The sequence below is a fragment of the Aethalodelphis obliquidens genome, unplaced genomic scaffold (assembly GCF_003676395.1).
Source record: "Aethalodelphis obliquidens isolate GAN/ISIS:26980383/991018 unplaced genomic scaffold, ASM367639v1 scaffold4, whole genome shotgun sequence".
Classification (NCBI taxonomy): Eukaryota; Metazoa; Chordata; class Mammalia; order Artiodactyla; family Delphinidae; genus Aethalodelphis; species Aethalodelphis obliquidens.
In genome coordinates this window covers 40,269,945-40,283,292 of record NW_020837948.1, presented here as the reverse complement: position 1 = coordinate 40,283,292, position 13,348 = coordinate 40,269,945, and the positions used below count along the sequence as shown (strand labels likewise).

The following is a 13,348-nucleotide window of genomic DNA, read 5'->3' as shown; positions in this document are numbered from 1 at the left end:
GTCAGTCCATACCACTGGCCAAATATGATATTTTACATATATATATATATATATATACACACACACACACACTGTATATTATACTATATACATAAAAAATTATGTAAACTTTGATATATATCAAAGTTAAATATTTCTTTCAAATTGGGTAATTTACCATTGTATTAATACCTTAATAAATTAACATGTGGTTAATGGGTTATAATTCAATGCAAATATGTTATCTACACATGTTAACCACTGTAATATTAAAAGAATTAAAACAGAACTGCCATAAAAGGATTTAATTTTAACATCTTTGTAGTATTAACTACTTTCAGAGCTGAGTGTATAAAGGTAGCTGTTAGTCAGCAACCTTTGAGCAGACTGACTAAACACAACCGTTGGCAAAACCAGTGGACTAGCCAAACCAAAAACAGCAGGGGAAAGCAGAGTGCAGGCATATCATCTAAGAAGGAATGACAGTGCTGGGGATTTATTTTTATCTCTGCTGCTGTTTCAAGCAGATAGTTATCTTTGCTTCCTGAGTATCAAGTAGATTAGAGAAGGGTAGTCTGTGGGAAGTATTTTCAGGTGGGTTGAAATTGGCTACTAATTTCAAATACTGTATAATTTAGTTTTTCAAACCCAATCTTCTCTCCAGCCCCCCAAAAGGAAAATAAATAATTAACAAAATATTTCTGAATGCTTTGCTAAGTTTGGAAGTGAAGAAAAAAAAAAAGAAAATCCAACTCTGTTCTTTAGAGTTAATGGCTCTACTGCAAAAATTTTAACACTATTCAAGCCTTTAAAGTTAGCAGTTAAATGCTGATTTCATCTTCAGAAGGTCAGTGTGCCTTTTTGGAAGGCGTACATTTAAAAGCTGCTTGACTGGCTGTTCCTTGCTCATTCTTAGAAAAATGTGTGTTACTCAGTATTTCACAGGAGACATAACATGGTACTTATAGACAATATTTTCTGTCCTCATCTTAAGGTTAATTTCTAAATTACATATGCAAAGCAAACTTCTATTTTTTAAAGCCTCTGAGATTGCTGAGTCTGAAGTGAGCAATTAAATTAGAGAGAATTGTGGAACAACATTCTCATAACAAATACTGAGTTAATACTGAGGTCTGGAATCCTATTTACTGTGACAAAATTAACATTATTTCTCACTGCCCTGGGACAATCATTCCCTGCATGAGTCGCTGATGCCACAGGCAAGTCCACTCTGCAAGGCTGACACAGGCCAACAGATGTGGCCATTATTTGCTGTTGAAAACTTTGCCATTTCAGATTTTATCTGAATTATAAACATATCACAGATCTACCTTTTTGTGTATGAGTGTGTCCATAAATTTTAACAGACCTTCTGGAATTTTACATACCTATTTCCAGGATATAATATTTTGCATCTACCGAAACCTTTGTTTAAAACCCTGATTCATACCAATCAGAAATACATAAGCCTTGTTTCTGAGAGTCTCCTGTATCTATAGAAGTTCTGAAAGGAGGGATCTGGATAAGCCCTACATTATTAATTCTTTCCTGAGTATTAGTCTATACATGTTTGTCAGATTCTGAGTTCCCTGAGGGCACAGCCCATGTCTTACCCATCCCTGTATCTTTGCACACAAAGCACTCAGCAAAGTACTTGGCACCAGTAAGGGCTAAAAGAATGTTTGTGCAATAAATAAGAAACAAACAGAACAATAAACCTATTAGCACACTCACTGATTAGGCACCTGTTTATAGTTTATTGAGTAATTATGTTAGTAGATAACTGCATCAGTAACAACTGCCATTACTTGAAAATACTGAGTTAACTTACTTCCAATACTTCTCCTTTTACAGCTGTGTGGTATAGTGGGGAGAATTTTCCCTGGCAGAGTGAAGACCTAGACAGTAGTTACAGCTGGGTCTGCATCAGCTGTGTGTCTTTAGATAAGAAACTTTCAACAAACATAAAAATAAAGAGTAATTAGTTTTTTTTTTTGTTTTTTTTTTTTTTGCGGTACGCAGGCCTCTCACTGTTGTGGCCTCTCCCGTTGTGGAGCACAGCCTCCGGACGCGCAGGCTCAGCGGCCATGGCTCACGGGCCCAGCCGCTCCGCGGCATGTGGGATCTTCCCGGACCAGGGCACAAACCCATGTCCCCTGCATCGGCAGGCGGACTCTCAACCACTGCGCCACCAGGGAAGCTCAAGAGTAATTAGTTTTTAAAATTTTACTGAAACACACATTTTTGGAAAATTTTCACCTGCCACATTTTCGGTATCCAGTGAAATATGAGACAGAACTACCGTGATTTGGATAAAGCTTGCTCAACAATAAAGATGCAGCTTTTGTAAACCATGTGCATTATACCATTACACCCCTCTGAATGTTATAACTTGAACACCTCAATACTGTAGCCATGTGAATCTTACCAGCTACCTTTTCTATTCAATTAGAATGGTCTATAAAAATGTACAATCCTAGTACACCTTTAGTTATGAGTATCCTAGGTATGGATTAGAACTGCAAGGATAATTGGTTGAGCCATACTCTTAAAAATCAACAAGGTATTTTTGGCTGATGTATTCAGCTCCTGATATTCATCAGTTTTGAAAACACAATTAACTGTTCCTATAGATACTTCCTCATCTTTTCAGAATCCATAAAATGCCTTCAACGACCATTCAATTTCCTGACTATGCTTTTCCACTAAGGGAAAAGGGTGAGATGAAGTGTGAAAGACAAATTTTCATTTTTTATGCTATAGAAGCTGCTGCCCAACTGTGATGATAAAAATCCAGGGAATCAATGATTCTCAGAATTTTCACTCTTTAAGAGCATATTGCTATACTTTAATGGTCCAGTCTGCATTTTTTTTTAGAAGAAAACTTCAATTTAAGAGAACGTGTTCAGGGCTTCCCTGGTAGTGCAGTGGTTAAGAATCCGCCTGCCAATGCAGGGGACAAGGGTTCGAGCCCTGTCCGGGAAGATCCCACATGCCGCGGAGCAACTAAGCCTATGCGCCACAACTACTGAGCCTGCACTCTAGAGCCCGCGTGCCACAACTACTGAGCCCACGTGCCACAACTACTGAAGCCCGCGCACCCAGAGCCCATGCTCCACAACAAGAGAAGCCACCACAATGAGAAGCCCGCACACCGCAACAAAGAGTAGGCCCCGCTCGCCGCAACTAGAGAAAGTCCGCACACAGCAACAAAGACCCAACGCAGCCAAAAATAATAAATAAATAAAATAAATGAATTTATAAAAAAAAGAAAAAGAGAACGTGTTCAGGCACAAAAGTAAATATACTTAAAAGTTGACCAGCCAAGACCCAAATTCTGACCTTCTAAAGACATTATAGAGGGGGGAAAAATCCTATAATTAGTAACAAGGAACAGCATAAACATGCAGTGCTTAGCATCAGGGAAAGAGGAAATAATCTTAACACTAAATGTTCACTTTTGAAATGATATTTTAACAATATTTCAGTTGTATTTCAAATATGTCTATATAGGACACTATCATGATAGTTAATGTATATTTTCAATCACATTTGATGTAAAACCTGTAAATTTGTTAGACTTGCCACATTCTTTCTAGAGAAACTTTCAAAGTATCTGAAACACTATATTAAAAGACAACTAAAATTTCTCATTGAGAAAAACTCTTTTGTGGGAAATCTAAATTAAAACCTTCCAATTTAAAGTCCTAAACATTTTCCACGTAGGAAAACTCTGTAAGTATACTTCTTCAGATAGTTTTTAAAGCAATCAGCACCGGCAATGTTAAATTATCGTGGCTCTCAAGAAAAACAGAGGAACACTGTACAGAAGACCCTCACATTTGTGGCTCTGTGTATTCCCTGTGGGCTGTGCCAACCCACTCTCTCCCCAGTAATGACTCTTTGTTTTTAGTAAGTCCCAAAGGGCTGGTGAGAGCGCTGCAAAGAGAAGGGGGGGAGGGGTGGATGGAATGCAGCTGCAGGCTCTGAAACAATGCTGAGTCCATATATTTTGTTCCCAGTTAGAATAATAAAAAGGGGACTGTGGTGGGGGGTGAGGGGATGGAGAAGACAGAATGCAGAATAAGCAAGGTAGGGCCAAGTATCCTATAGCTCTCATCCTGCAGCACTCCCTCCTCTCTCTGCATTCATACTCTCCCAACTCCAATAACCATTCATTTGGTTAAAAAGCTTATCTGTTAAAATTCAAACACCCATTAAGATTTACACCTATCAGTCATTTATATCTAAATTACTTTTATCAGTGAACTATATTCAAACAAAGAATAGAGTAGGAAGAGAGAATGGAGCTTGCAAAGATAAACTGGGGAAGCTTGGACACAGAGATAGGAAAGTTTGGGGGAGGTACGTAGGAGATTTCAGAAAGGGAGGTCCAAGGTTTCAAACAGAAACTGCCTGCTTTGTAAAGGTACCTAGGGCCTGGGGGGTAACTGGTATGCTACAGAAAATCATATTCCTTCTAAGACTGCTAAAAGCTACATGTTTCTGCATCAAGAGCTTGGAAGCCTGCACATACTGGTTCCTCATTATTCAGTCTAGCCTACTGCCTCCTAAGAAAATGTCCTTCACTTGCATTTCCCTGGCCTCCACGTCCCAACTGGGAGAATGAAAGAATTAAGGGAAGAGGGAAGAAGCAGACACCAAACAAGGTGTCAGCTGCTAGTGAGGGAAAAGCAGCTCAAACCCCACTCTTCTCCTCTGGGTACTGCCCTCTCTTCCCAGATAACCCTTTACTGAAATGGGTAGCCCTGCTGAGCTCAAGAAGTCAGGCCTGCCTCTCGAACATCCCTTCAGATATTGTTGATGCCATTAAAATTTGTAAGAAAATTCAAGAAGCCTCACGTAAACAACTGACACTAATACCTCAAAAATAGTATCAGCATGCGCTAGAGACTATCTAAAAAGCTATGAAACAAAATTCAGAAGAATGCTTGTTCCATTTAGGATCCCATTCATGAACACTCAGTTACTGGGGAGAGAAAAAAAAGGACTTCATTGTAAAGCTATCATGTAGAAGCAAACCTCTGACATCCACACACAAACATCTCCTTCAAGTTAACATTCCACAAGATTTAGAAGTACTCTTAGTTGGTGTTGAATGATACAATTAATCTCCTGACTCTTGAAATGTTTTCAAGTTATAAAGTTTAGAAAGACTGTATTTATTCACATTGAATTTTTACATTTTGTGACATAAACAAAAATTCACAAGTGTATAGATTTATAATAAATAGGAATATGATCTTCCCCCCTCAGGCTGCCTTTTCTCTAGAGCTCTAAAATCCATTTACAGATATTCCAAATCTCCATACTGTAGATAGTATATAGAGACAAATTCAGAAATGCATATTAATTTAAATGAAGGAATGACTGAGTCTATTTAATTAATATTAAATAGTAATAATTATGAAATAATATTGACGCTACTCCTGAAAAGTTTATCATCTATTACAAATACAAAATTCATAGGTGCATTTTATTAGGAGTTATCATTTATTATACTTTTAAATCCAGCAATAAAATAGACAATACTTTGTTTATTCTGTGTACTAGAAAAATTCAATTTTCTATATATACATTTCATTTCCTAGTATTAAAGTCCATAGACAGCAGAAGTTTGTTAATATTAACAACAATCACATAATCATAACTTGCCTGAAATTAATAATTCTTTATGGTTACTTAATTGTGGTAAACAAAATATAATCTCATAATACTATGATGTATGTTACACTTCAATAAAAAGGTTAAAAAATCAATTATCTATGACTTGGAAAAAACTACTCTCAATATCTATACCTGAATTACTTAACTAAATCAAGAAGATAATTCAAGTCTTAAAGGTGTCATAAATTTACATTTAGTTACAAAGTTCACAAAATATGAGTGACATTATATTAAGAGGCACAGGTGAAAACAAATTTTAAGACGTAAATATAATAATGTGTAAGATTAGATTTTCTTGCTAAAACAATAAGAGTACTCACCCCTTGGAGCCCTTGGAACTGAATTGAAGGTCGAAAAGGAATTAAATTCTATTAAAAGAAACATAAGAAACAAACACGTCAACCTTGGTTACTGGGACATGGAACTAAATGATTAAACTCTAAACCTATGCACTTGGTCAGTGCTATAGTCTGTGAAAACCTTTTCATTACATACTTAGGTTTATATATCATTATATTAAGATGCCTTGATAAATGATACTGCACTGCTGACATTTCTCTGAATACACAACCGAAGGTATCTTTTGGCAGTGTAGCTAATCACGTTTTTGAAAATGACTGACATGATTTGGCAAAAAATGATCAGTGTACTAATTCAATTTTACATGAAAAAGTATTATGGCTTAGTTTCTTGATATATTTTTTAAAAAGGTAGGGGAAAGCAAGAGATAGTCAAAGAAACTTTGCAAAACTCTTAAGAGGACGCTAGAAATATAAAATTAAAATATTTGAGAATGAACTGTGGTTTCCATTTTCTCACATTTTACCAGAGATTAGTTTTTAGTTGAGGGTCAAACAGGTTACCAATCTTCTCACAAGCTTCTCACCAGGAGAATATAATTTCTAGAACAATGTTTTGTTTCATTATGAGCTTTGTCCTGTTCATAAGTTTTATATTTTCTCATAGAGTTGTGTATTTAGAACAAAAGCTGAAACTGTAAATATCTACCAGAGTCTCAGGCATGATTTCCTGTACCTAAAGTCACCAGTATGGGACCGGTTCACCACTACTGGAACGCTTTTCCAAACTGCTAACAGAAATTCATGGGGAAATCAGATTTGGGTAACATTTTAATAGTAACACATCAGCCTGTAAACTATTCTTCATACCCTCATATCCAAACCCAATGCACAAAAACAAAAGCAGTGGTTTCTGGTCTCAACTCTACCTTAAAGAAAAATACAGAGGCACCCATATGCCCCTCCCTCAGCCACTGCACATTAACTACTACTTACCAGGTACTTCCCAAAACTTCTCTACAGATTTAAAAGTTTACTAATCAGGATTACAATAAACTAAAGAGAAATAAGGAAAGGATAAGTACTTTAAAAGACAGATCATCTGAATATAAAATCAAGTGGTAGCATTAACCATTCTATTATTATTTATAAAAATGGATAAACATCTTCTTGAAGAAAACATAATAGATACTATTATCATTGTTCTACCACCATAAAAAGATTATTTAACTTTAGACTTATCAGCAGAATCAAAGCACTACTGGGTGACAAAATTTATTTCTTGGTGTGGGAGAAGTAGGTAACAATTTTTCATAGTGATTCATTCTAATTCACAGTGTTTTATGAAAATATAAAATATAGATTAACGCTAACTTGAATTTCCTTAGAGGGAGAAAACCTCACCCAAACCTACCTTCCATAGCTAAACCTCTACCTGAAGTAATGGTAGCTTGCGTGCAGAAGCCCTGGGGAGGCCCGCTTTGTGTGTAAGTAGGTGGCACTACAATTTAGGTAAGACAGGTGGAGGTTCTAGCTTTCAGAATATTTCAATCAGCCCTGCCTCCTGCTCTCTCTTCAAATCACAAACACTGAACATCTCCTCTGAGGCTGGTTACACTTTCCTCTCTGACTCCTTGCAGGAAGGTTATCTTCAGCTCACCACTGGAATTTGAACTTCTCTATCAAGTTCATCAATTCTTCTTGGCCAAACAAATGCTAACTTTCCTCAATTTTCAAATTGCTCACTTCTTCACTGGATGTCACCTGGAGAAACCACTCCTCCTAGCTCTTTGATCATGCCTTTCACTTTCCTCTTTCTAGATCCAGTCTCCCCTGGAGGCTCACCTTGCCTATTTGGTGATGACTCTGAATCTCTTCCCTATTCCTCAACTTGGCATCTCTCTGCAACTTGCAACTTATCACAGCCTAGGACATTCTGCATTAGAAACTCTCAATGACAGTAAAATTGGCAAACACTAAACCACCTCTGCCCCTCGCCAAACTGGCACCTCTTTCCTACTTTCGGGCAAGGGTGCTTCTATCTTGTTGGTTCTCCAGGCTCACAACCTTAAGTTTAACGCACAGCCTCTTCTCCCTCTCCCCTCACCGCATTCTATTAGGCAATCGCACACTGCTAGAATCACAGAATACCAGGTCCAGAGGTACTCCAGTTGGTGCCCAGCCCCACCCCCCACCCTTAACCACAATGGGCCATGCGTCCCATTAATAACTAAGCTAGGACCAGAATCTAGGACTCAATCTTCCTGTTTTGCCATACTGTTTTTCTTCTACCATCTTGGGCTCCACACACATCTGTTATGGTAGATCCATGGGCACTTGCTCCTGTATGCCAGAGTTCGCATTTTAGTTGGAGAACATTTGAAAACGATTAAATATTGTACTAGGCTAAGTACTGCTGGGAGGTGCAGTAAGGATTCTCACAAAGAAGAAAAGTATGGGTTAGAAGAGATACTAGAAAAGAGAAAAGGCTCATGGAAAAGATGGCTCTTGAGTAGCAATTTTGAAAAGACAAACTCCAGGGAGATGGAGTGTCCTAAGCAAAAAAGCAAGGAGACAGGAATGGGTACTGTGCAGGCAGACGGCAGGTCTTTTCACACGTGAAACATAACATAAAGGATGAGAATTGGACCTGGTGATCCCTGGCTAATCTATCCTTGACCTCAAAATTTGTCTTCAGTTTTAGCTTCTATCCACTACAGAATAAATAGGACAGTAATTTAAATTTCAGACCTCATAATTTCTAAAGGTTCATCACCCTGTGAAATAACCCTATCCTAATCCCTTCCATTACCCCTTTACGGATGGCCTTTAAGTCTTGTCTTTGACATGATAAACAACTGGAGGCTCTTCTGATTTTTGGAATAAGAAAGTGAGCTGCTGAAAGAATGAAGTGTTTCACGGAAAGCAGCTCTTTCAGTCATGTGTAAGAAAGAGATCAGTTGGGGCTAGGGAAAAGGATTAGACACCAGCTCCAGGGAATGTTTTATTTAGGAACACTCTAGTGATAAAGGCCTAAATTAGTATGGCTTTGTCTGGAGCAAACAGGAGATGGTGGAATGAGCAGACCTTCCCAAGAAAGAATGATAAAATGTGATGAAAGCTTGAATATCAGGTGTACATGCGCACATATGCACAAAAGAAGCAAAGGTGGCTCAGGGCTCTCAATCATCATCTGGGGCCTGTCTGCCCCAGACTCCCTCATATTAAGCTTAGTCTTTACTTTGAAAGCTCCTAGCCTGTTTCAGGTCCCTATCACCAAGCACCTAGACAAAGGCCTTCCTCCCTTCCTTCAATTCCTTCCAAATGGCTACTCATTCAAATAGCTAGCAGAAGCTTTCTCAGATACCACCCTCAGCATGTAACATAGCCTGCAGTGGGTTCTATCAAAGCAAAACAAACTCCTCCACGTAGAAAGCAGACAGTCCAACTATAGGACCAACCAATTTCATCTTCCACTTCCCAACCGTGGCTAAGCAGTGTTAACCTTTTTCAGTCTGTTTGTTTTGTAAACAATTTCCTCTCTATTTCTACCTCCTATTTATCTGTTCTTTCAACCTGGCATACCTTCCCAAACACTATTTTGCCAATCCATACTAATCACTTAACATTCAAGCTTAAGATTAATTTCCTCAGCTAGGCCTTGTTTTAGATAAATCAGAAATCAAAGACTCAATGAGTTTAAGGACCCAATGCAGGTAAATGTGAAAGAGACTGGGTGTAAAGCAACAGGGCCGTGGCGAGTACCTGGGGAATGAATGCCCAGCTGAGAAAGGACTCAAATTTTAAAATGTTAAACCTTTTTCTCACCAAACAAAACACTGCTGCCACCATTTTGCTAACTCTGAACTATGCCCACTTTAGCTACCATTAGCTATTGTTTTTTCCAGATGCCTGTGTCTATCGTACCACTACACTGGGGGTGTATTTCTTTCATAGGTTTTCTTACTCCTAGTTGTTATGATACAAAAGAGTCTAACACATATTTAACTTACAAGTATTTATCTACACTATGATAGAAAAAGTATTATAAAATCACTTTGGCTATGTTCTCTTTATATATGCGGTATACAACTATATGCATTATATACTTTATAGATTACTATTCTGGGTTGTATGGACAAAACAATACCACTATGCTTTACATCAACTTACGGATTCTCAAGAGTAATTTTTTTTTAATATAAATTTATTTATTTAGTTTTGGCTGCATGGGGTCTTTATTGCTGCACACGGGCTTTCTCTAGTTGCGGTGAGCAGGGGCTACTCTTCATTGCAGTGTGCAGGCTTCTCACTGTGGTGGCTTCACTTGTTGCAGAGCACAGGCTCTAGGCATGCGGGCTTCAGTAGTTGTGGCTCGTGGGCTCTACCCAATCTTTTGCTTCATGACCTGAATTTAGAACCTAACCTCCTGATATGCTTAGAGTTCTATCTGTATTGCTTGATTCCTCAACAAAAACGATAACTTGTTTTTGTTTACATAGTTTTGTAATGTACAGAGTATTTTTATATCCACAGTCTCAAGTGAGGCCTCCTAAAACCAGCCGTGGGTGGTAGGAAGACATCATCATCCCCCATTTCAGAGGGAGATAAACGAGTCTCCAACAGGCAAAGTTCATTGCTCAGAATCACCAAGCTAGTGGTTAGCAGAGTTGGACCTCAAATCCAGACTTCTGAATTTCAAATACAGTACCTTTTCCTTATCTTGCCTCTGTAACAGGTTACCTCCTAGGGCTGAACATGAAAAGCACTTAAACGCTCATTCAATTCTTCTGGCATTTTGTTTCCAAAGAAAATGAATTTTATAAAATCATTATAATTTCCAAGGTTCAGCTTCTGATTAAATAAAAACTAAAAAAAACAGTTTTGTTTTTTTTTTTCTGTAAGGACCATGTATAGTAAAGGAACATATATAAATATTTGTGTTAACATTTTTCATTAAAAAAACAAAACCCTCACCTATGGAGTAGTTGTGGGTGCTTATCCAAACAGGATAAACTAGGATTACTGTTGCTGAAAAACTTTAAGATATCTAACAACCTACAAGAGAAAAGTACATAAGAGAACCTCAAATCCTTTATTGATTTTAATCCCAATTTTAGACAAGAAGATGTTAGGTACTATGCTACAGTTCCTGAACGTTTTAAAAAATGCAACAAGAGAGCCAGCTAGAATGCTATACCACTTTTTATGCTTCTGACTACTGTGTCAATGGGAAAGGTACCCGGAATAAGTTCTAAAAGTCAATACCAGGACTTACCTGGTAGTCCAGTGCTATAGAATCCATCTTACAATGCAGAGGACGTGGGTTCGATCCCTGGTCAGGGAACTAAGATCCCACATGCTGAGGGGCAAGTAAGCCCGAGCGCCACAACTACTGACCTCATGCACCTCAACTAGAGCCCTCGCTGCAAACTACAGAGCCCACGTGCCCTGGAGCCTGCGTGCCGCAACTAGAGAAGAGAAAACCCACAGGCCACAACTAGAGAGAAGCCCGAGTGCCACAGTAAAGATCCCGCGTACCGCAACGAAAGATCCTGCATGCCACAACTGAGACCCGACGCAGCCAAAAATAAATAAATAATAAATAAATAAATCTTAAAAAAAACTGAACATTTAAAAAATAAATAAAGTCAATACCACTATAAGCAAATGTCTCAAGCATGTTAGTTTTTCACCTAAATGTTTTTTAGTCTAAGTTTAACTGCACAAACATAACCTCAACTCATTGTTTTTGGGGTTTTTTTTGCGGTACGCGGGCCTCTCACTGTTGTGGCCTCTCCAGACGCGTGGGCTCAGCGGCCATGGCTCACGGGCCCAGCCGCTCCGCGGCATGTGGGATCCTCCCGGACAGGGGCACAAACCCGTGTCCCCTGCATCGGCAGGCAGACTCTCAACCACTGTGCCACCAGGGAAGCCCTGTATATTTTTTAATGCAATCCAGTTTTAAAAGATAATGTAATTACAGGTGGCCAAATATGATATGGCATGTTTTAGAATAATGTTTAACTTACTAAGTACAGTTCCATTACATGTGGAAGTTCAATAGGACTTCAACTTTTGATTTTTAGCTTTAATTAAATATTTGCACCAACTGGCTCTTTTGAAAATCAAGTAACTCTAGGGTTTAACTGACTAGTACTTGAGTTATAAATAAGATAGTGATCTAGTATCTTCATCCATCCAAGAAACAATGCAGACTGGAACTGGCTAGGGAAACCATTTTGATAAATGCTTTCAACAAGGTGATGTTTTATAGTCAAAAGATTCTGTTAAACTCTTGGTTGGTTCACTGATTTTAGATTTCCTTGAATTAACCCTCTGTATTTCTCAGAGAATGTAGGGCATTCTTAAGCTTAGAATAAAAGTGTAGACAATACTAAAATGCTCAAAAGTTTAGTTCTTGACATCTGCCACTATAATAAGCCAATTCTACTGCAATAAAAACTGCTCTATGACCAAAGAAATCTATGTCCACTTATTTCCAGGGACTATGCCTTGTAATATATACGGACTATAAAAGTAATATGTAATTTACTAAGTAATGTTACTAAGTAATTTTAATTGTGCTGAGTAATATTAATTTCTGACATGATTCTTTTAGGGTAGGAGGGAAGAAGCAAAGCTCAGGTTTCTTTGGGGATAAATAAAAGAGAGTTACTTATCCTATAAAAGTTGTTATAACCATCTCTTGATTATTTACATATTGCTTATCCATCCAAATTAAACCTATGGTTACTTTTATTCTATCAACCACTATTGGTTTTGTCAACATACAACCATAAGAAATAGCATTCTGTTCTAGAAAAGAGTGATTTCTCTAAGAAACACATTATAGAGATCTTTCTTAAGTTTGTTCTCTAAGGTTAGAGATGTACTTGAAATACCTTCAGCTTCCCTTCTGAACCCATAATGGAGCTTTGACTCAACTTAAAGTGAACTCTTTAGTTATTTAAAATTAACCAATAGGTATTTATTAAATACTTCACATTTTATTTGTGTATCTAAGCTGCATTATAAGTCAAGCTAAAGATAGTGCAAAAAGGGCTTCCCTGGTGTGGCACAGTGGTTAAGAATCCGCCTGCCAATGCAGGAGACATGGGTTCAAGCCCTGGTCCGGGAAGATTCCCCCATGCCACAGAGCAACTAAGCCTGTGCACCACAACTACTGAAGGCCGCACGCCTAGAGCCTGTGCTCCTCGACAAGAGAAGCCACCGCCATGAGAAGCCCATGCACCTCAACGAAGAGCAGCCCCCGCTTGCCACAACTAGAGAAAGCCCACATGCAGCAGCGAAGACCCAAGGCAGCCAAAAATAAAATAAATTAATTTAAAAAAAGAATATTTAAAGATAGTGCAAAAAAA

The 13,348-nt window shown here is 38.1% G+C and overlaps 1 protein-coding gene across 9 annotated transcripts in view; it reads right to left on the bottom strand.

The window, feature by feature from the left end:
• Nucleotides 1-13,348, bottom strand: part of ELL2 (elongation factor for RNA polymerase II 2) — a 99,577-nt gene that overhangs the window by 73,802 nt on the left and 12,427 nt on the right. For 8 of the 9 annotated variants that reach the window (XR_003431583.1, XR_003431584.1, XM_027100577.1 and 5 more), the window contains exon 2: nt 5,988-6,035. Coding sequence is in view for 6 of the 9 variants with exons in the window: in XM_027100577.1 (XP_026956378.1) it covers nt 5,988-6,035 (48 nt within the window). In the remaining 3 variants the exon portion in view is untranslated. Of the gene's footprint in view, nt 1-1,810; nt 1,932-5,987; nt 6,036-13,348 lie in introns of those variants that run through there. The other variant, XM_027100579.1, reaches the window with a different exon arrangement.